Source organism: Leptidea sinapis, chromosome 12 (assembly GCF_905404315.1).
Source record: "Leptidea sinapis chromosome 12, ilLepSina1.1, whole genome shotgun sequence".
NCBI lineage: Eukaryota > Metazoa > Arthropoda > Insecta > Lepidoptera > Pieridae > Leptidea > Leptidea sinapis.
Genome location: NC_066276.1, coordinates 391,674 through 416,473, shown reverse-complemented (window position 1 = coordinate 416,473; position 24,800 = coordinate 391,674). Strand labels below are relative to the sequence as shown.

The window sequence follows — 24,800 nt, the reverse complement described above, 5'->3', positions numbered from 1 at the left end:
CACATTACTGCTTCACGGCAGAAATAGGCGCCGTTGTGGTACCCATAATCTAGCCGGCATCCTGTGCAAAGGAGCCTCCCACTGGTAAATGCTTATATTGTATTATTGCTTACATAATTTATACTTCTAGATACACTGTTAAATGCACCCACACTAACACAAATTGACATACAATTCGCGAGTGTAAGACTTAGCTTGTCACGCACACTAAAGTAATAAACCTGGCCAATCTAGTAGCAAGAGGTTCTATTTAGATGTATAAATTATCTGAGGCTTATTGCAATTTTTCCTAATTCAAATTAAATATATTAAAAAAAAAATTGCGATGCTGGATGGAATGTGTGATTGCGTTGAAGAAGTAAAAATTGTATTGAAATAAGCAATAACTATTCGTAAAAATGTTTATTGTACTTGACAACATTGATGTCGTTTTCTGTACCTCTGACAATGTGTGTACAAAATTCTATGATTTAGTTAGTTAGATTAGTTTAGACCTGAAAACGTGACAAACAAATAATCACATTTACATTATGAGTTAGGATACAGCTGTTTTTTATATATAAAATATTGTGGTGTTGCTATCATTTTACACACCATTGCTGCACAAATACCTCAATATATGGAAGTGTTGCAAGCAAAATATAGCAATGTAATCTATTTTTATAATTTTTAACCTATAACTATATACCTATTGACCCATCGGATATCTCTGGAACTATAAGGCGTAGAGACTTGAATTTGGTAGGATTATTCCTTTCGCTAAGTCAGCTAAGAATTTTATGAAATTGCACCCACAAGTTGGTTTTTATTATGAACAGAACAATGTATGTTGGGTGAGCTAGTATACATATATGTATATAAATAATATATATTTAGGAAAATAAAAATTTAATCACCTTGTTTAGGGGCCGTTCATACAATACGTCACACTAAAATCAGCTTTTTTTGACCCTCCCACCGTGTCACGCTCTGTCACACTTGCTGTGACCCCCCTAGAAATATTTCGTCACAAAAACTAACCGCCCCCCCCCCCCCCCTGCTGAGTATGATAAATCCTAAATGATAGTGCACATATTCTGAAAAATTAAAAATATTTATTTAGTTATTATAATAAAAATTAAATAAATTAATAAATATCTCTCATAACGAACATATAAATAATATTTCTATTATTCAGAAGTCCAAGGATTTACACTGCTAAATGGCGAATGAAGGAATAAAATAATAATAAATACATGAGAAACAGTATTTTCATTTGTTACTGAATCGAGAGCGCAGGGTACGTGGAAACGTTACTCTCTCAAGTTTTGGAAAAACAAAGAAACCATTTGTGACGGATCCCAACGCCGCTAGAGTCGCACCACAGAGCTAGCGCTCATGTCAATAAATAATAAACGGCGAACGTCAAGTTGCCGTATACCCCCCCCCCCTTGTCACTCTCAGCCAGACATCCGCCCCCCCCCCCCTTGTATGCGAACGTATTATATGAACAGCCTCTTACCAATTCACCATCATTATGTGCTCACATAAGACAGCACGAAGTAGGTGTCAGTGCCTACGCTAGCGCTCAGCTACTAGATTTCTTTCAGTTTCTTAGGTGCTCATTTGTATTTGTTGCTGGGTTTAAACTTTTATCAAAATTAAAGTCTTACACATTTCTATTTATTTCGCTTATACTTTAATCCTATTAACAAATACATTTTTCATAAATACAACTTACATCAATTATTGTTTCATATCTTACAGGCATTGTTATAAGGTATATTGATTTAATATAAAACCTTACAAAATATTATATTATTATTAAAATAAAAGAAATAATTATTAAATATTGCTATCAGGAAGCTTTGAATTTAGTCAAAAATGTGTTTATACCAGGTTGGCTTTTCTTCTCTATTTTCTCAGGTTTCTTAGATTCTTTGTCTTGTTTCAATTTCTTCTTCTTCTCCGCGCTGGGGATCTTTTGTTCGGTTTCAGTGTTTGTTTTTTTCTTTTTAACCTTTTTCTTTTCTGTCATTTCCTGTTCCACAGAAGGTTGTAAGAATGGTGTAGGATCATTTAATATCATAGAAAATTTACTGAAATAATTCCATAGAGCATCAGTACAGTGTTCTGGTTTACCACCATCAGCTGCTTGCCAAAGCAAACCATAGACTCTTGGTTTAAGTTTTTCAGTAGGTTTCCTCAGTTCTGTTTCAAATTCATCTCCAAGATGTTTCAATCTGGCTTTTTGAGCTTCAGGTGACAGTGACAGTACATCATCATCACCCATAGTGGCCTCCTAGAAATATTATAGAGATTATAGAAATACGAGTATAAATAAACATGTGGTTGAACCTAATGGTAATTGAACACTGTATTCTATACACTACCAGAGGAATAACAGAATTGCGACAACACTTCCCTTAAAGCCTCGCCTAGTATCGGAATGCTGGGTCTCGAAATGTCGAGCGATTGCCAATTTCGTGGCCATCTGGAGGGCAAAGCCAAATGGGCTTGGAAGAAGCTGGGCGTCGTCAATAGAGCACGGCACTACTTCAAGCCGGCCCACATTCTAGCGCTCTACAAAGCGCAGGTCCGGCCACACATGGAGTATTGCTGTCATCTCTGGTCTGGTGCACCCCAGTATCAGCTCGATGCATTTGACCGCGTGCAACGCAGAGCACCTCGAATTGTCGGGAACCCAGTGCTCTGCGAACGGCTGGATCACTTGACGTTGCGTAGAGACGTCGCTTCATTGTGTGTCTTCTACCGCATTTATCACGGGGAGTGTTCCGAAGAGCTGTTTAACCTGATTCCTGCCGCCGAATTCCACCTTCGCATGACACGCCACAAGCTAAGATATCATCCCCACCATCTGGATGTGTGGCGACCTCCACAGTGAGGTTTTCAAGTTCTTCCTCGTACTACAACACTGTGGAATGAGCTTCCTTGTGCGATGTTTCCGAGACGATACGACATGGGTACCTTCAAAAAAAGCGCGTACACCTTCCTTAAAGGCCGGCAACGCTCTTGTAATTCCTCTGGTGTTGCAAGATAATGTGGGCGGCGGTGATCACTAAACACTACTTATTCCATAAAAAAAAATTGTAGCTCACCTATTAGGTCGTTGTAAACATTTTTTTATGTCATAGAATAATGGAATGGGGTGTTGTATGTAGCCATAAATCCATAGATCATTAGGTAAACAGATAAAAGGCTTGCATTAACTCCAAAGATAGTCATTTTGAATAGAATCTGTATCTATAACTTGTTAAGACATCAATTAATAATTACCAATGTCGTTCTATACACATATAAATATGGCAATAGTTGCAGTTCCACTATCAGACTGCAAATGACAATGCATAAGAAACTGGTCTCCTCAGTCGTGTGTTAACTACTTATCACTTTTTTTTTATGGAAAAGTAGGACAAACGAGTGTATCAGTCACCTGGTGTTATGTGATCACCACTGCCCACATTATCTTGCAACACCAGAGGAATAACAGGAGCATTGCCGGTCTTAAAGGAAAGTGTATGCCCTTTTTTGATGGTACCCATGTTGTATAATCATATACAGAACTTATGGCCGGCTTAGGTACATTGAAAAAATTTCCATAACATTGATGTACAGACTGTGAATCGTCAAAAGAGAACCGTCACCTGACATCATAACTTAGAACATTTGATTCTCCAACAATCATTATTAGGCAGTCTCCATAAATCAAAACAATTTCAGAACTGTTTTAATTGAACATTCGAATATTTTAGTAAGCAAAATATAAAGAAATTTGATTATTTAGATAAAAAAATTGTCCTTACCTCATCACTTAGATACCCATGTGGTACAAACACCTCATTATCAACCTCATACTCATCTGGCCCTTGCTCATCATCACTGCCAGCCACACTCCCATCAATACTCTCACCCTCTTCTTCCTCCCATTCCTCATCACTGTCCACTTCATAGTCAAATTTCTGTAAAATATTTAAGATTATTAGGTCTTTTTTAAATTTTTGTTAAAACGAAGAAAGACAATCTATCACAATAGATCACAGTGAAATAGGGCTGCATTGAACTTACACTTTACAAACCATGAGAAAGACAATCTTGCTTTTTTCGAAATCACAATTACCAGACTTAACTGTGATGGAACTGAACACTCACCTGTATGAGCGCTTTCGCACTACGTCCGAACCAAATACTCTTGAATATATGATCCGGTGCAGTCATAGAACTATTTCTAATGGTTAACGGAAGTCGGATCTAGCATATAAACTACCATAGAAATTGTTCTACGACTACTTCGGACCGTGTTTTCATGGGTACGAATCGGTTTTATCGGATCATATCATCAGATCATCGGACATAGCGCGAATGCTCTATTAGACAAAGTTAAACAAATTTAACTCATATAGCAGGCATTAAATAAAATTAGCACATTACACATTAGTTGAATAATACAATAAAGGAATCACAATGATAGTAAAATAATAATCACACCTTGTCTTGTCCAAATGGTTGCCTAGGTTTGACATTCACACTTCTTTTTCTCCAAGTGCCCCAATAGGGTGGACGTCTGTTCTCATGGAAACTCAATAGTTTTGGTCGTAGTTTCTCACGAACTGCTGAATCACAAGCAATTATCTCGCCAATCTCATTTGTTGGAGGCAGTTCATCTTCTGTAACATTTACAACAAATAGGATGCACAACCAGTGGAAGGGTTCTTTGGACAGGATGCCAGCTAGATTATGGGTACCACAAGGGCGCTTATTTCTGCTGTGAAGCAGTAATGTGTAAGCATTATTGTGTTTCGGTCAGAAGGGCGCCGTAGTTAGTGAAATTACTGGGCAAATCAGACTTAAAATTTTATGTCTCAAGGTGACGTGCGCAATTGTAGTGCCGCCCAGAATTTTTGGGTTTTTCAAGAATCTTGAGTGGCACTGCATTGTAAAAAAAATTAAAATAAGCCTAAAAGACTTGTAAAATAAAATTGTAGAGGAGAGGCATTCTGGACAAAATTGAAAACCTCACAAAAAAGTTCAACGCAAGCAACAGTTTGCTTGTACATTGAAGAGTTTATTGAATGTCACAAATACAGTAGATAATGTAATTTAATAACTTAGTGAGCTCTAAGCACAGCCATTGATGTTGGATATATAAAAAAATAATTTGAAAACGAGTAAAACTTACCAATAATCATTACATCATCATCTTTGTCACCCAAAGGCCATGTCTTTCCACTACTCAATGGCTTTAATGTGCCATCTTTAATATTACTTAAGTACAACTGTTTTTGATCTTGTGATTTTAACAACATATCTAATCCCTGCTTCCTATCTTCAGTCAAATCACTTCTTGTAGTAGGGGCTAATCTCATATCTAGTTTGATAGTAAAGTTAGATAGCATATTATTGTGACTTATACATTCAACAGTTTTCTGATCCTTTTCTATTTTCTGTTTTGGCACAAAGAAGCTGACAAATGCTTGTGATTCTCTCTTTTTTTTCTGCTCTTGCTCTTGTTTTTCTAATTCTAAGGCCTCCTGTCGTTTCCTCTTCTCATCCTCCTTTGCTTCTTTTTCCTTTCTCTTTTGTTCTTCTTTTTCTTCTCTTTCCTTGCGTTTCTGTTCCTCCTTTTCATCCTTCAATTCTATAATCAGAATAATATGTATAAATGAAATTGGAAATAACAAGCTCGAAAAAGTCTTTTCACATAGGTATAATGTGTATAAACTTGTCATCAAAAGACATTTTGATGACATTAAAAGGTTAAAAAAACATTACTAACATGTTGTTTCTAGTTTTTTTCATTAGATTGTTTCTGTTAAAATGAGTGTGGCTAGTGATGAAATGTTTTAATATTTTATCAAAAAAAAGGTTAAAAATAAAAAATAGTCATTTATACCTAATGAAATGTACTAACAGACAGGACAAACTTGGTTTAAATGTTTTCAGTTTGAAAATTTGCAAAGTCTAGAACCAACAAATATATGCAACAATTCTAACAATAATAGAATACACACTTTTTTCCAACTCTTTTTGTTTTTCTTTCTCTTCTCTTTCTTTCCTTTTTTGTTCCTCTTTCTCCTCCTTTTCTTTTCTTTTTGCCTCTTCTTTTTCCTCTCGCTCCTTTTTCTTCTGATCTTCCTTTTCTTGTTTTAATCTTGCTCTCTCTTCTTTCTCTTGCTGCCTCTTCTTCTCCTTTTCTTGTCTCTCATTTTCTCTCTCTGCCTTCTTTTTGGCTGATTCATTTTTTTTATTTAACTGTAATATGAAAAATATTCACATTTTATTTCATGATTGATAAAACAAACAACAGATCAACAAGCTACAAATAGAACACAATAAACACAAAAATAATGGTATGATAAGATAGAACAAATAGTATAACTTTAATAGAAACAACAATGTAGTGTGATTTTAAAATCTATCAGGTGTTAATAGGTGTGTTTTATTTGCTCAATCTTAAACTTGCACAATTCACTAATAGACAAAAAGAAAAGCCAATTATGAATACATTTTATAATATGTTATGATCTTATATATATATATACATATATATATATATATATATAAATTAAAACGGAAAACTCTATTTAAACAGTTTACCTGTACTACTACTTACTTATTTTAATATATATATATATATTTTAATAAAGCTATTAGGTGTCAGACACTATATGCTTTAGGACAAACAGCACAGATGGCTTGAAAATACATGTATACATTATGATTCAGCACACACCAAATGTTAATTATATTATGTTCCATATATAATTCACACACATTTGCAGAAACTGTGTAAAATATAAATTATTTTCATTATTCAATGTAGTGACAAGGCAAGAAAAAAAGTGATTTTTGGTGATTACACTCACTGAATGTGTTACATACAAATTTAGAATTTTATCAATTTAACTCTTAAACTTTCAGTTTAACAATATTCAAAAACTCAGGCTGATATATGGACATAGTTCCTGAAAAATGATCCAAGCCACAAACATAATATTTTAAGGAATTTGTGTTTAAAGTTTAATAAATATTAGTGTATTCCATACATGTGCGTTGGGCTACTATGTCATTTATAGAGTGACAGTAGGACTGCTATTTCTTGTCGGTCCATTAATATGAACCACATGACCAGTTTTATGTTCTTAACTCAATACCGACATGATTGTGGTTTAGAGTGTTTTTCTAGGATTGTGTCCATAAGATCTTTCAAGAGTTATGTCAGTAGTCGATTGTTTTGCTCCATCTGAATTAATGAAGCTTTTAGAAGGAATAAAAAGTATAATTAATTTACCAAATTAATTCTTACATATAATATTTTGTTGTAAATATTTTTAAAAAATACTAACCTGTTTTGGTGTGATATTTAAATTATTTGATTCTGTTATTGACACATCCCCTTCACTTTTAGTTACAGAAGAACTCCTTGTAGATTGTTTTGTTGTATTGGGGCTGGATGCCAATGATTCATCAGTTTTATTTATTTGAGATGTGTTTAAACTGACATTATTTTTATTGGTCTTATTTCTAGTTATTCTTTTAGGTGTTTTAGGACTTTCATTTGTTTCATTTTTCGAAGAATTATCAATATTAAAATTTATAACATCTTCCGATTTTTCTGTAGAATTTTTTATAACTTCAATATCTGTTTTATTATTTACGCAATTTGTATCAAAAGGGCCATTAGAATCTTCTATAATTATAGCACTGTCTATTTTCTCATTAACCTCATTTAGTTGTACACTGTCTTTATCAAGAGTTTTTGTATCATCTGATTCAGCTTGATCTTCGTCTATATCCATCTGTTCTTCACATTTTGATCTTTTATCTTCATTTAAAGTCCCATTTAGGATAATTTCATTTTTATTAAGTCCATTTTCTAATTTGCTATTACTTTTCCTACGTTTCGATGCTTTTGATTTCTGAAGTTTCTTTTTTCGAACTGCATCAACCAGTTTTACGTAAGGGTTTAGAATTTTTGTAGTTCCTTTACTGACCGGCGCTATGCATTCTTTACTATCGTCATCACTAATTAATATCATCTCATCTGCAACTTCATTTTCTTTGGTTACTTTTCCAATTTTTGTAACCGGTACTGGTTCCGGAGTTGTTAATTTTCTTTTGCGGGATACAGTTGAATCACTTTTTGGGGAATCTTCAGTGATGATTTTAAAAGGCAGACGTGCTTGCTTTAACTTTTTTTTAGAAGGCGTCACTTCACTTTCAGGGGATTTGTGAGTTTTCATGTCGAGAACTCTAATAATTTGAATAGATAAAAGAAATTTTATCACAGAAATACTTAGATTGTATATTAAATAAATAATGACATTTCTTAAAAATCACTTAAAAAAAGTAAAAAAAAAAGAAATAAGGATATAACAAAACAAGCTAAAAATTAATACCAAGCTTTGTTTGAAATACGAACTACAATTTACGAACCTAAAACTTATGACAATTCAATTTGAGAGATGTAGAAAAAACGCGGGAGTTTCATGACCTCCATAGAGTAAGCTTTTTTTACATAACAGTGCTTGTTGGTAGCCTACTCTAATTTGCATTTAATAAATGTTTATTCTTTCTGCGGACAGATTTAACTACATAAGCATGAATTGATTAATAAGTATAAAAATGAGTTGTGTATCTAATCTAGAGTTGTATCGAATAATATCGATTTCTATACTACAAATATTCATTGGCTGAATGCGCATAATACTGAATGCAAAAAAAAGGGATAATAATCTTGTAGTTGACATTCGACGGCTGACATACTTGACAATAGTTAATGGAGACAAGAATAGACATTGACTTTGACTTGCGTGTCAACAAAGAAAATACAAATTTTATTTCTAAATTCTAATTCTGAAAAAAAGATACCGTATGCGGTTTTAATTTATATTGGTTATAATCTTATAAATACGTGTAAATCCAGCGTAACTCTGATGTATACTAAGTAAATGATAATTATTTATCACACAGTGTAAAAGTTGAGTATGAATGATTAAATACTTTTGAAAATTGGGCGTGTTCGAAATTTTGTGCTTTATAAATGCCGTGACTAATGTTTTAAAAAATGAGCAAAATGTCAAAGAATAAATTAAACTTGACCCTTCCACCAGGGTCTATAGATACGGCGCCGGCAGTGACGCCAACTAATATGACTCCACAGCTTAAATCTGCAACAGGCACTGAGTAAGTTGTATTGCCATAAGTTTCATTTCATTAATTCGTAAATTACTATTTTAATTGTAACAATAAATCAACCTTTTACCCTGTGATTTAATACTTACAAATAATTTCTTAATAGTCTACATTAAACTGAATTACTTAAAAATAATAAAATTAAACAGACACTAACTTGCCTAACATCTGAAATCAAATGTTATTATGCCATGATATATATAGAAAAAATGTATACAAAAGTAATCACTAAAAAAATTATGTACCTTATTACCAACTAGTTAGATAAAGTCATCATCATCAGCCAAAAGACATCCACTGCTGGACAAAGGCCTTCCCCAAAGATCTCCACGACAATTGGTTCTGCGCTTCCCTCATCCAACATATTCCTCAGATTGTTGGTCCATCTTGTGGGGGAGCTACCAACACTGCACCTTCATGCACTGTACATGCTCGCCATTTGAGGACTTTTCTGCACCACTGTCTGTCAGTCGAACTATGTGCCCTGCCACTTCAGTTTCACAATCATTTGGGCTGTGTCAGTGCTTGGGTTGTCCTACGGATAAATTCACCCATCAAATCCAATCCTAATTCATGCTGTATTGTTTGATTGATTGTGCCAAAGAATAGTTGTTGTCATTTTATAAATATAAGGTGATTTCAGGTATATTGATGCTGTCAGAGTGATATCTAGCATAATTGATACTGCATGACTATATTATACCATTCTGGGATTACAACTCATTGATAGCCCAACTCATTTATGTGAATGAGAATCATTTTTGTGGGTCATCAACCATTACCTGTTACTGTCCCTATTTACTAATTACTTTTTCTTCTTTGTGTAATTTTTTTTGTTTTTGAAACCCTGAAAGTAGTCTAAAACCTTAGTACAAACATTTGTAAGACTTGATTTAATCCATTAGGCGTCAGGGGTTAGCTGGCAAGTCTAAGTCAAGCATTGAAGCTCTAACAGAGAGATTGGAGCAAATTGAAATGGATGACACCCAGAGGAGGAGAATTGAAGTATTCCTTTGCCAAAAAGAGAAAATTGGAGAGCTGAGTGATGATGACTTTGAAAAACTTGGTGAACTAGGTAGGTACTACATGAATATACAATAATAATAAAACTGAGACAGCCTCCCATCTTGCAGTATGATCAGCTGGAACAGTTTGATTTTATAAATGAACTCTGCACCTCTATACATGTAAGTTCTATATTTTTTATATTTAGGCTATCAGCCATGCTTATTTTTACTAAGTTTATCAGAATTTTTATTGAACCACTTCCACACATGCAATTAAATACATACATATAAATTTAATACAAAATACATTGTAAAGCAGTCAGGGAAAATAAAAAACAGTATTTTATCAGAAATCACTAAAATACAGATTTTACACACAGTAAGACAGTTTCCCGCAGTTACTCTCCATTCAATATCTCCTTCACATCTTCCGTCTCTTGTAAACATGCTACCCAAATTTACGAATTCTGTAAGTTGTTCTACCCTTCATCTTTATTCGTAATATTACACTCAGTCAAGCTTTCATCCTTCTCAAATACCATCACTGTCGTCTTTCTTGCATTTTATTTCAAACCTCTAGTTTTAAAGCTCTCAATCATTTGTTGCAACACATTCGCCGATGATGCAAAAATGACTTGATCATCAGCATACAAGAGGAACTAAACTTAAAAAATTTTCGGGCACTCAGAGCATACACTGAGAATTTCGTTTTCGGATTTGAGAATGCGAGACCAGCCGCCGAGAGAGCCGTAACTCGTGAACTTACCCCTGCGAAATAATCAGGGTCTCTGGCGTCGGCAAAATATGCCCGATGCATTGCAATTTGAGCAGTCTCATCAGAGTGCGATATGTATTATTCTACTGCACTCTGATGCTGCTTCGTGCACTTTGCAGTTGACCCAAAACTGCATTGACAATATTATGCTCTAAACAGTGTCAACTTCGACGCAAGACTACACTGTACAAACCGGCGTGCGAGCATGTTGCAGAGAACAGTCAGAGCTGTAAGCTCGCAATCTACGTCATTATCACGCAAATTCTCAGTTAGAATATGCCCTAAGTACCTGAATTGGTTACTGTATCTATGGATACACTGTCTAAAAACCATCGGAATTCTCTCCGGACCGCTCTTAACCGAAAACATTTGTGTTTTTTTGACATTGTATTTGAGGCCATGCTGCCCTAAATATTTTTCAGAGATGGCCAGCAAAATAAATTTGATGAAAATCTCTGCAAGAAATTTATTTCAAAAGTGACAACAGGTTCAACAAAGCCAGTGATATATTATATATTAGCGGATTCATCACTGGCTTTGTTTCGAAGAGGCTTTTCCGACTGACTTGTAGCCTGTTATTCTATCTAGACACCACACGCCTTAAATTTTTTGTGTTTCGGTCTGAAGTTCACCGTAGCTAGTGAAATTATTGGGGTAATGAGACTTAACGTCTATATCGAAATTGCGATAGTGACTGGATGAAAAATATATATTTTATAAATAAGCTTTATATAAAAATAAAGATATGTATAATATTTTATTCACGAACAAGTCAAGTCACGTCAAGTTTTAATAAATCTTAGACTGGACAGAAATTTTAGATTCGCGATATATTTTCTAGCATAATAAATATGATATAGAACACTTTGCATGCAAAAAAACGGGTGTGTGAAGATCTCTTCCTACTCGGATCTTAGACTATTGGTTGATATTGCAGGCCAAGGCAACGGGGGTGTTGTGATGAAAGTCCGCCACAAGTCAACGGGTCTTATAATGGCTAGGAAGTTGATACACCTAGAAGTGAAGCCAGCTATAAAGAAGCAGATCATAAGAGAGCTGAAGGTACTCCACGAGTGTAACTTCGCGCATATTGTCGGCTTCTATGGTGCCTTCTACAGCGATGGAGAGATCTCAATCTGCATGGAGTATATGGATGGTGGTTCGCTTGATTTAATCCTGAAGAAAGCTGGACGAATTCCTGAGTCAATTTTAGGTAAGTTTTGATTAAACTACCATAATTGTACGAATAATGTTGTGATTCGAAGTAATCGCGCGTCTGTCAATTGGATCTTTGCATATAATTTAAATATATTCCTTTATAGAATATATTACTTCAGGATTATTATATCTGTTTCAATATTTTGAGCATGAAATTTATTTTTAAAAGTGTTAATATATCTGGGAAATTTAAAATATTTGAAAATTAGCCATTAGTCAGAGGGAATTTCTAAATAATAATTTGAAGTTAAAGTATGGCGACAAATGTCAGTTTCTACCAATCCTCGCCGCTTATTTGTTGTTCGGTTCAAAATGGCGGGTTTTTTAAATATGCATATGATTTTGTAACGATGAAATGTTATGCATTGTTCTTACGCACGAGCGCTGTTATTTATTGAAGTAGTTGATCAGATTTATAATTAGGCTCTAATTCATTAAACTTTTAAGGGTTTACGTTTAATTTAGGTATAAGGTATAAGCGAGCCATTTTCTGCAACTCAGCGTCTTAGGGTGCGCCTCTTTTTTGCGTGTGAAGGCTAATCGTTAATATAAAGGCTTTAAGCGTCATCCGCTGTCATTTTAATTAAATTATTAAATAGCAAATTTATAAAGAAAAAAATATTTTCAAAATGGGTTCATGAATTATCAAACATGTCTTATGATGATGTGACTTGGTGGTACGAAGGACGACTGAAATATTTGAGCCTAAGGTTTTATAAATGTATAAAAAAATTCTTTGCTTCAGTCGCCTCTACTTAAATGCGTTTCTTACATTTTCCATAAAGTTGCTTTTAACCCAGTGAAAAAATATTTGCCGTCTGTGCCTTGAAAATGCTCGCCAACTGGCGCCTAATCTCTTCTTAGTTGTCAGCAATGTGGCATAATAATCCCTATATGTCGTTGTTTTTTTTAGCAAGGTAATCGATACATAAAAAACCCTGCACACTCCAACTTTTTATGGTTACAAATGAAGGTCCGGATTCCCAGTAAACTGAAGTCATCTCTTCAAATATCTCGGTCAGCGTTTTGTTTTTCTTTGTGAGATTTTATATAACAGTCATACGATGCGCAGATGACTCACACTTGGTGTCGTTTACGGGTCTATAAATAATAATTCATTGACGTTAATGACATACAATTTATTATTAATACTAAAAAGGCAATGCACACTTAGTCCCCTCGTATGGCATTACGCAATGCCTTTGGTCGTTTTGTCACGTGTCAACTCAGATCACACTGTCACTGGACCCTCTGGTAGATGATGATGAGCCCCTGTTTCTTTGCATGTTATCTAAATGAAGATTGAAAAGGCAATCTATTTAAACCGGCTCACCACATCTTTCTCCGTTTTTAGGAACAATTACATCAGCAGTGTTAAAGGGTTTGAGTTATCTCCGTGACAAGCATGCCATAATGCACCGTGATGTGAAACCTTCAAATATCCTCGTGAACAGCAACGGGGAGATCAAGATCTGTGATTTTGGAGTCTCGGGTCAGCTGATCGACTCGATGGCTAATTCATTCGTTGGTACGAGAAGTTATATGTCGGTGAGTTAGCATCCATTTTATGATAAAACACTAGAGTAAAAGATAAATTACACACAACAAGTGGTTAAAACGTGAAATAAAAATGTTAAATTCAGAGTTCTGATCTGATAGGTTATTGTTGAAAAACATAAATGTGGTAAAGAAAGCCAAGCTCGTAAAAAAAACTTGCAAGGTAATCTATCAAACTTAGATGACGATTTGGTTAATAAAAGAAATGAGATATTTCGAAGTTCTTCAGATCACGAAGCCTAATAAGTAAAACATGTTTAAAAGGTTGTGTGCGCCAATTTTTCATATTTCACTACTTACGCGTACTATTTCAACATTTTTTTTTAATATTTTTTTTTAGCCTGAGCGTCTCCAAGGCACTCACTATTCGGTTCAGTCAGATATCTGGTCGCTGGGTCTCTCGCTGGTGGAAATGGCAATAGGCATGTACCCAATACCTCCACCCGATCCTAAGACACTAGCTGCCATATTCGGTGGACAGAATGAAGATCATTCGCCAGGGCAGGTAGGTCTACATCTCTATAATATAAATAATTTTGTTCACGTCACCTCACGTTAAAGTTATCCTGTTATTATTATAATACATACTTACAATAAGTATTTGTATCACAATTCCATCTACTAGGCTCCGTAAAATTGCTAAATCTTTTAAAGTGGATTGTGATTGGAAAAATATTACTTATTAAAAAATTAAAAATGTATCGTAAAAAATAATTTAACATCTAAGGCCTATTATAATGTGAAAGATTATTTGAATGATAAAGATAGTTGGAATTAATGTTCTAAATTTTGTTAATGAATATTGTTATATTCATTTGAATGCTATTGTGACTTTTGTACTTCATCCTGACTTGCACTAAATAACTTATAAAGTTTTACAGTGAATAAAGATATTTTTTGACTTTGACTTTGACTATCAGGCGCCTAATTCGCCCCGTCCCATGGCGATATTCGAGCTGCTCGACTACATAGTGAACGAGCCACCGCCCAAGTTACCCACGGGGGTGTTCTCCGACCAGTTCACGGACTTCGTGGACCGCTGCCTTAAGAAGAACCCCGATGAACGGGCTGATCTTAAAAGTCTTATGGTAAGTACAACTTTGGCATCCGATGTGTTAAGAGTTAAGTTATACAAATCCACAGTAGCGAAAAGCAGTATTTCACGGATTATCTCTTGACCAATTGCAATATATTGTGATCGTTACCTGACCAATGAGCATTCAGCATCCCTCGCCCCCTCACTCGAGTCGGTTGGCTGAAATGATTGTATTGCGAAAATATATGTATTAAGAGACTAGTGGGTTATAAAGTTGATGTGTTGATACAATATAACGGTTCGTGTGTGTCCAGAACCACGAGTGGATCCGGCAGGCGGAAGGCGAGCGCGAGGATATCGCCGGCTGGGTCTGCAAGACCATGGACTTGATGCCCTCCACACCTAATTCCAATGTGTCTCCTTTTTCTTCATAAGCTGCAAGAAGTGCATACTTTCATCAGCGAAAAAGGGTAAGTTTAATTCATGATTCTGGTCTTAAAAATATTTAACGATACAAAAAATAGGTTGCACTCCGGGACTGCCAGCAGACGTGTACTTGAATATGAACGTTGTGCATTGATTTTGAATTCATTTATTGCGACAATTTATATTACATAAAAATTTAACAACTTTTCAACGACTGTATTACGAATTTTCTAATCGGTGACGTGTCCTGACGCGAGTTTAAAATTGTCTACCCATCCCAAGAAAAGTGCTCAACGCCGCTAAAGAAGTTTCAACTTCTAAAATAGATGCTATTCGACGAACGAAGTTTCCTTTTCTAGAACTCTGATCGTAATTTGATTTGAATTTTTTGATTGTTCTCTTAAATCATCGTAACTTAAGGAAAATATTCATTTATAAAAAAATAGGAAAATAGGTTTTTGGTAAACAAAAAATCACAGATTTGATCCCAGCAGTCCCTCACTACCACTCCTAGATCTAGTCTACTACTACGTCGATTAGAGTAACCTAATCGTAACAAAGTGTAAATATTATTGTATGGAAATAACAAGACGTAGAGAGGCCAGCGCATGACGATAATATCGGAACTACGCCGGACGGAACAGAACCGGATGTACGCTTGTGTGACCAATCAGCGAAGACCTATCGCAAAGAACTTCGTTCCAAAAAATGTTTCAATGACTATCAATAACGACAGAATATCTATTAACTTAGGCAGCGATAAAAGAAGAAAGAGATTAAACCGCGACCTTCAAGAATGTACTTGACGTCAGTTGCGATGTAATACGAAGTTTGATCAAGGTTCAAAACATCATTAGTTATTTATGCAACTGTTGTGTAATTAGGGTTTCAAAACACGAATGTGGATTTATCTCACGAGGCGAAGCCGAGTGTGATAATAGTATCACATGAGTGTTTTAATACCTAATTATTAACATTTGCATACAAGACTTTATCTACGCCCATAATATGAATCCTCTAAAAGATTCTGAAACTGTTAGCTTACTGCTAACATTAAAACAGCCAGTGCTAGTAGTAACCTAATATCATCCATTACTGATTATATACAAATAAACTAAGTATTAATGAAAGAATTATTTATTTTAGTAGTAATTTACATTTTGTATAGTGCAATAATTAAAATTAGCTTGAATATTATGTTCTTTTGCAGCGTTTAAATTGAATCGCTCATTCTTTGTAAACAAAACAATAAAAATATCGAAGAAAAATGGCGGGCATTCGAATAACCTAATTTTTTTTACGGCGCGCGACGTTCTGGTAGTGTGGAACGCGCGTAAACGAAAATGTTCTTTTTTTGAAATTCATACAGATACCACGCATCGATCAATAAGAATGTGGCTGTATGTTAAAACTCTTTGAGCATGAAGGGATTGAAAAAAAATAGGAGTGTTGTTATGAAATTCAGTACAACATTACAACACTCGTTTGGATGATGTAATGGTTATTAGAACATTTTAATGTTGGCAATAAGCTAACTGTTTCAGAATCTTTAATAGAGGATTTGAAGCATGGGTGTAGATACATTATATTAACGATGATATTTAATGTGTTTAATTGGAAGGCTGATTTTGGTAGTTACTTCTGTTTGATAGCTGATCTATGGAACGGTCTGAAGCTATTCGTAGCTTTCGTTTGGGGTTTTGTAAAATTTTAATATAATATATTTTATTTCAAATATGATATTTGTGGACATTGGCTATGTATAATGCACACGATCTTAGATAATTTATACATCTAGATTGACAGTGACAGATGTGTACACGTCGAATCAAATTGAGGTTGACTGCTTACCTCTATTTTGAGCAATTCACGAACACTAACACAAAGTGGCATACAAATCGCGAGTGTCAATCATCTAGTTACGCGCACTAAAGTTATAAACCTGGCCTGTTTTCATCTCTTGTCTAACAGCAAGAGGCTCTATCTAGACGTATAAATTATCTAAGCATATTTTATAAATATTAGAGGGCTACAAACTGCTTAGGTAGCTCACCGGATATTCAGTGTGCTTAGACATCTGCAATATCAGTAGTCTGGATAATGTATAACTGTTGACTTTTGAGAGGATCCTCCTAGCTTTTCAGGTGGAAAATACTAGTCCTAGTAAAATCAGCCACAATTTTACGTTTGACTTGATGTTCGGTGGAGATGAAATGAGCAACCAGGTATTAATTAATCGGCCAACTTGTCATTTGTAATTAACTTTGCCTTATCCATTCAGGTCAAAACATTTCCCAAGAGAAAGCGGGCGATACAATCAGTGAGGATGCGAGCGACGAGTAACCCCTGAGCCGCGCTGTCTCAACTCTAGAAAACCATTACACACCACACGACCACACACACAGACAAACATACGACCGAACGACATCCGCCCATTCCTTGTTGAGAGACGTGTTCCCATAATCGATTTATTAGTGTTTTTCCAGACTCCATGTTATTGTAATAAGTCCGTTCTTTATAAAAAAAAATATGAGAAGTTGAAGTCGTTTCAATATTTTATGAAAATTAATTTGTTTCACTTTCCGTTTAATCTACATAAGATTGTGTTTCAAATGTAGAACGTTGTTAATTTGTAAACTCTCGATATCAATTAAACGGAAATTGTTACAGATGAAATTGAGGGTAGTTACGTAAACGGTACTTCCTAATCATATACCAGCTATACGATTACGTGAGGTTACAAGTTGGTTACGTCAACGGTCAGGGTGTGATACTAAAACATTGTGCATTCGAAGTCAATTTGTCAGGGGGTTTAGGGAATCTAACATCTAAGCAAATTAAATGGTCATGTAGAGTTGATTTCACTAGTTGCAAGTCGATAAAAGTTGTTAGTAGTGTTTTGACATATTTTTCTTTGCTGAAAGTGCGTGATTCATGTCAGCTGGTTCTTGTTATTAAATATAGTATGACAGATTTTAACTGTCAAGTATTGGAATACTCAAACGGCCGCGTTCCGAATTCACTCGCGCAGGCGTGGGAGCGTTCCAAAACTACGCCTAGTGTACTTGTAAAATGCATTTTCTTAGTAAATACACAAAAAAATGAAAACGAGAAAACTGAAAAAAAAAATATTTCGTAGATACGTTTTTCTACTTTGACGTGATGCACTTTATAGTTTTGAGTTTTTAACGCTTTGTTTTAGTGAGCCCCGTATTTCACCCAGCACTTATTATGTAGACTTCGAAGTGTAAATGATTTCATTCGCGAATGAACGGTCAGATCTCCTTCCAGTATTTCCGTATGTTTTAGTTTATCGCACGTGTTTCGCTTGGCTGATGTTATTTTGCAGTTTATTTGCACGGTATGTTATGGTGTGTTTTTGGTTTCAAATATGTTGAATGTTTTTTGTTTATTTATTTTGTAACTATTTTTTATTGTTCATATTGACTCTGATGTATTTTGATTTTATTAATGTATGACAATTGACATAGCATTATGATTTTTATTATATAAATATAATAATGACTTCTATTTGGTTTAATAATTTTTGACAGCATTTAAAAAAAATGTATTATAAAACATTAACAAATCAACAGACGCGTGTTTTGCATCAGCTGTCGTATGATTGCGACGTTGCCGCTTTTACAAAATAAAGTATTTGTCATATGTGACTTTCATTAAATTTTATTTATTATTTATAGACTTAAAGTTATATTTTTACTTTAGTAAAGTAGTTCCAAATGCATTTCATTAGTTCATATTTATCTGTATGCTTAAGTATTATCTGATCTATAGATACATTGTGTTATTGCAGTCATCCATTGTTATATTATGTGACGAGACACATTTCATACTGTCTAAGTGAACTTTTATATTATTTAAATATTTCTAGAACTTTTAAGTATAATTATTATATTATAAATTGAATTGATTGTAAATATTGGTATCACAAATTTTTTATTAGTATATTTTAGGAAATTTATAAAATACCTACGAGGAGTGAGTTATTGGCGTTTTAAAATGTTTTTATAGTGGTTAAGTTTAATTAAAGTTTACACAGCTCAATAAAGACTTAAGCTTGATGTCAGCAGCTTAGTTTTGTTTAATAATAAGGCTCTTTCAAACTTAGCCCTCCAGTTGTTCTGAATTTTGTTTTTTTTTTAGCAGCAAAGCAGACAAACAAAGGCTACGTCTAACAAATTTTACATTCTTGCAAATTATGATTGTAAAATTGTTAGAAAGACATGTGTGAGGTACAGGTTATTATAATATACACAACTCCATATAAAATCTACACGCATCGACATAATAAACATCTATTAGTGCAAATTATACCGTACTGTCTTAACGTAAGGTTCAATTTGAAAAAGCAAAGCGGCGTCGCGCTCGTTCATTATGACTCAAAAAAAAACATGTTATGTTAATTTCTTTACTAAATATTCGCAACGACAAAATAGAGATGAAAATAATTATTATTAACTGAAAATATGAAGTCTAGCGTTCGCACGTTGGCCGTACTTCGACCACACAGTTTAAAAAAAAAAACAATTGTGGCCATATTTCTCTTGCCGTTGCGATTGTTACCTTTTATGTGATACATATTTGATCGTAGAATTTACTATAGTGATACCATACCTTGGAAATGGAGAGATCATTCACATTCATGAAATAGTTTTATTTGCACGAAAATTATAATATTTAAAAAAAGTTTTTTGCTGCCACGTGTGAAGGATTTCCTCTCCGATTGGTTGGTGAGCTGTTCTGACTTTCAATATGATTTTTGAATGAAAATATTTGAATTTAAAATGAATGAAATCTTTAAATCATTGTTGTTCGAAAGGTAAGAGAGTGGCAATTATCAATCCCTTTAACGTGTTTATTGAGCTGTGTAGCTTGTATATAAATGGCAACGAATAATATGTGGGCAAGTTTACTACATGTTGATGATTGATAATGATGAGACAGTTCGACTGACGTAAAATGACTTATGTAATTCACGCTGCGAAAATTCGTCCGTGGTTTCAGAAATAACAATAGTAAATGTAATGTGTAGTCTTAGATTAAGGATTGGACTCCGCTGCGCTCAAGAGCGCGTGGACGTACTCAAGCCAGTCTCGAACGATGTGTGACGTTAACGTGCCACATATTCTGTAAAGCTTTGCTTATAATTGAAACTAAAATGCCGGGTTGTGTAATTAAAATCTTGTAAAAATAATATGTAGTCCGCGATGGACTCCTAAACTAATGAACGTATCTTAATAGGGATTACTTTATGGAGTGCAGGTTAGTCAAACTTGAGAGATAGGATAGTTTTTATTTCGATTTGGGACCCATAATTATTTTTATTTTCAATATTTGTTTTGTATGAGAGAATTTAGTGACGCACGGTTTGACAGTTCCGCTGTGAAACAATTTCATTATAACAACAGTGAGCATTTTTTACGAAATAATTCTTGATGTTTTGAAATATTATCGGCAAATTCCTATAAAATAGTATTTTTTTATTAGATATCTACAGAAAAACGTCGGTCAGCTAGTAAATTATAAAATTTTAAAGATGCCAAGTGAGGTCAAGTTGCCACGCATCTTTTCAAATAGCCAATACACACTATACTATAAAGTTGCCGTAACAAAAAGCTATTGTTCTTAGGTAGTACGGTATCTAGTTGAAGCGCAGTGGAGACCAATCCTTAATCTAAGTGTGTTAACACAATACTCTAGCATTTTATTAGATTCTTTTAAAATTTTAATATGTTTTATATAATTACTGTAGCAGTCGGCCACGACAATTCTCTGTTAAAATCTTTGCAATTTAATTAATAATTATATGCCTTAATTTTTCAGAATGAAACGATATTATCTTGTGATTGATTGCTGTTTTAGTATAAAAAAATAAACTTCATAGCTAAATTCTAATTTAATTTTTATTATAACTGATTCGCATTTAATTTGGGTATCGTAACCTAACCCGTGTTTTGTTTTTGTTTTTAAAGTAAATAATTAATTGTAATCACACTTTTGTGTCATTTATTTGTTCGGAATCTTACTACAACATGTAGTAATTATCCCGAGCGGTAGGATTTTCGCGGCGGTAATTCCGCTAAACACCAAAACAAATTTAGTCGATTTAATGTTAGTGTAGTATTATTTTATATTAGCTTTTTAAATACAGGGTCTGTTTGTCCAATTCATTGTATTTATTTTGCTGTTGAATAAGTATCGCGGAAATACTAGAAATATAAACGATGCATTTTGTTTTAAATAAATAGTATGCACACGAGACCACGTTGTCTTCCTATAGCTATTTAAATATGTTAATTGTATGTTTTTGTCGCTGTTTTTGAAAGTGTATGGTATGTCTGCCGCGTTTATTTTGATTGGGCCATATTCATAGACTATGTTACATGTTAATTTGACTGTAACTTGTTTAGCTCTTTCCTGATGCTTATATTTTTATGGAATGGGACAAACAAGAGAACTATTCATTTGGTAGTAACTGGTGAACGACGCCAATGTAAAAATAGTTGCTTTTGTTGCAACAAATAAGAAACTACAATAGAGCTATCGGCTTTTGTTGTATTTGTTGTTATTAGCAAATATTTAAATTAAGCGTGCAGCTCAACTTAATATACTTTGAGGTGCGTACAAGGGCGTAGCGAGGTACGTGTAGGGGGGGGGGGGGGGGGTGAACCGCTGCCCGTACCTAGAAAATGCAGAAATACCCACAAACCTTAAAGTTATATGCCAGGCGATATTTATAAAATTTTATGTACTATGAATGGTTGAAACTAGGTTCGCATTTATGTTAGAATCTTCATTGAATCTTGGCTTGTCTACGCTCTTTAACAAATTTCTAGCTACGCCCTTGGGTAGGTACCTCAGCTCTGGTACGATAAGGACTGACTTAGGGACGCCATCTTGTGTAATGTCACAATTGCTGTGGCACTGGCATTAAGTCAGTGCTTACATAAGTATTTCAATCATTTTTTTTGTACTTGTTGCCAAGATGGTATCCGATAGTCGTTTAAAGTTTTTATTTTTGAAGGCTCGCAAAATACTGTTTTGTGTTTTAAATGTTTTTGGTAACAGCAATCCAATGTTCTGATAAATGTAAAAACCGTCAACACCACAAGGGAGTGAAATATTCGCACCACGCACTTCTATAGTGGCCTCCTCACGGCCATACGAGTGGCTATTGCGAGCTAAACGTTACATAATTTCCGTAGCGATCTCTCGCGGTCATGCGGATATTCCGTAGCGTATCGCAGCAGTCACGCATAGAGACCGTAGCGTATCGCCGCGGTGACTTGTAGACATCGTAGCTTATCGCCGCGGTCATGCGTGGACACCGTAGCGACTCGCCGTGGTCACGTGTAGACACCATAGTGTGTCGTCGCGGTCACACGTAGATTCCGTAGCGAGTTGCCGAGGTCACGTGTAGACACCATAGTGTGTCGTCGCGGTCACACGGAGATTCCGTAGCGAGTTGCCGAGGTCACGTGTATCACGCCGAGATTCGGTAGTGCGCCGTCGCGGTCAAACGGAGATTCCGACTCGCTGAGGTCGATACACTGACGTGTAATCATGGTCTTGTGGAGGGCTTATAGCGTCGTCCAAAATGCACTTTGCATTGTGTTCTATATTAAAGTGTTATAAAGTTAATATACCTTCCTTTATTCTACAGTATTCAAATAATTGCATATTCATTATAGTTTATCATCTTCTACTATTACAATCATGTGCGTAATTGCATGTTGTAAAATATAGTAGTATCAATACGACTTTTTATTTTGTAGCTAGCTTTTTATTAGAAAATATAATTGTACAAATAAATGTTAAACAAAACACATTGGTTTTATTTTTCTGACTCCTTTGATTGATAGTCTTGCGTTGGCCACCCCAGCATCTGACATATATCCTACTAATATTATAAATGTGAAAGATTGTGAGAATGTATGGATGCATGTTTGTTGCTCTTTAACTCAAAAACTACTAAATGGATTTTAATGAAACTTTACTATAATATAGCTTATGCATCAGAATAACACATAGGCTATTATAGTGTGAATTATCCAAAATAATACGATAAGTGTCCGTAATTAATCTGCAATCTGTGCGGTATTTATGCGTGCGGCACAAAAATTAATATAAAATAATGTAGGTACTACTAATATTATAAATGCGAAAGTCTGTAAATCATTATGGATGCCTGGATGTTTGTTTGTTGCTCTTTAACTCATAAAGAGAGAGAAGAGAACGCAGAGCGTATGGCCTCTGAACGTGCCACTGAAACACTTAAAGAAGCAAAGTCTCGACGGTACGCCGTACGAGCATGCCCATCTAATAGCTAATCAGCGTTTTTTTTTATGAAAATAAGGGACGAGAGGAGCAGGACGTTTAGCTGATGGAAATTGATATGCCTTGCCCATTACAATGCACTGCCACTCAGGATTTTTGAAACAGCCAAAAATTCTGGGCGGCACTACAATGATTGCGCTCGTCACCATAAGATGTTAAGTCCCATTTGCCCAGTAATTTCATTAGCTACGGCACCTTTCAGACCGAAGCACAGTAATGCTTACACATTAACTGCTTCACGGTAGAAATAGGCGCCGTTGTGGTACCCATTAACTAGCAGGCATCCTGTGTAAAGGAGCCTCCCACTGGTAAACCGTAATTCTGAGACAGCAGATGACGCAAATGCTTGCCTGCTCGCAAGTGCTCAGCGTCAAGTAGAGCACCGCCAAATAACAAACAAAAAAATAAAACACATTAAAATACCAAAAAATATTCTGAATCGCTCATAACTTAGGCAAATGACAGTAGTAGGGATTCGCCGGTTCTGGCTCACAGTAGTAGTGGGGATGAGCCGGTTCTGCCTCCCCGGTTCTGGCTCACTTGTTCGTGATGCCTACTAAAAAAAAAAAAAGAAGTTTGGTGTCAAACTGGGGGTTTTGATGTATTTCCGAGCGATTGCGCTGATCCGTTTTTCGATATCTCTTATAGTTTCAAAGTTAGCTTTTTAAGTTAAACAGATCCATACTCATTACTAATCAGTGGTAATTAACCTAATGATTGGTGAGCGCCTCAATGTGAATTCTATGAATGTGATAGATGTAATTAGTAAATTACCTCTCACATTCGTTACTAAGATTAAAACGACAGTTTTGTGCTGTGTGTCTTATTTATGTTAAAAGATTATAAAAATAAAGTATATAATAAAACATCGTTGCAGATTGTATCATTTTCAAAATATTTGATGAAATCATTCAAAATCTTCTTATTAAACTCAAAGTATAGATACATTAAACAGTACTCGCTAAATATACTGCGTCAAATAAATTCTTTACTCTTGTAGTATTGTAGATATACATTCTGCAATTGCTTTGTAAAAACCTCGGCTGGAATCCCTAAGCTGGACGATCATATGAATCGAAGTATTGTCCCATATCATGTTCATCAATGTGTATTGTAACAACCCAGTGAGAGCCTGGCTTATTTTCACTATCTATATCAAGTCAAGTGAAAAAAATCTTTATTCACTGTAAAACATTATAAGTTATTTAGTGCAAGTCAGGTTGAAGTACAA

General features: G+C 34.8%; 2 protein-coding genes across 3 annotated transcripts; one reads left to right on the top strand and one right to left on the bottom strand.

Annotated features, from left to right (window-relative positions):
- Positions 1 to 1,648: 1,648 nt before the first annotated feature.
- Positions 1,649 to 8,433, bottom strand: LOC126967030 (chromatin assembly factor 1 subunit A-like). The gene is made up of 6 exons (XM_050811343.1): positions 7,344 to 8,433; positions 6,009 to 6,249; positions 5,177 to 5,635; positions 4,486 to 4,664; positions 3,804 to 3,959; positions 1,649 to 2,281 (listed from the first exon to the last, which is right to left on the bottom strand). The coding sequence occupies exons 1-6, from the start codon at positions 8,238 to 8,240 to the stop codon at positions 1,838 to 1,840; spliced, it is 2,376 nt and encodes a 791-aa protein (XP_050667300.1). The 5' UTR covers positions 8,241 to 8,433; the 3' UTR covers positions 1,649 to 1,837.
- A 406-nt stretch (positions 8,434 to 8,839) lies between these two features.
- LOC126967015 (dual specificity mitogen-activated protein kinase kinase dSOR1) lies at positions 8,840 to 23,056 on the top strand. Of its 2 annotated transcripts, XR_007729862.1 has the most exons (9): positions 8,840 to 9,183; positions 10,098 to 10,267; positions 11,912 to 12,187; positions 13,547 to 13,740; positions 14,090 to 14,254; positions 14,670 to 14,837; positions 15,100 to 15,255; positions 17,493 to 22,577; positions 22,642 to 23,056. XR_007729862.1 is itself a non-coding variant. In XM_050811317.1 (8 exons), exons 1-7 carry the CDS (start codon positions 9,065 to 9,067, stop codon positions 15,217 to 15,219), a joined length of 1,212 nt encoding a protein of 403 aa, XP_050667274.1. In that variant the 5' UTR covers positions 8,840 to 9,064; the 3' UTR covers positions 15,220 to 15,255; positions 17,493 to 23,056. The 2 variants fall into 2 exon arrangements, 1 of the variants encoding a protein (XP_050667274.1); XM_050811317.1 differs by having other exon boundaries at positions 17,493 to 23,056.
- Positions 23,057 to 24,800: the final 1,744 nt, after the last annotated feature.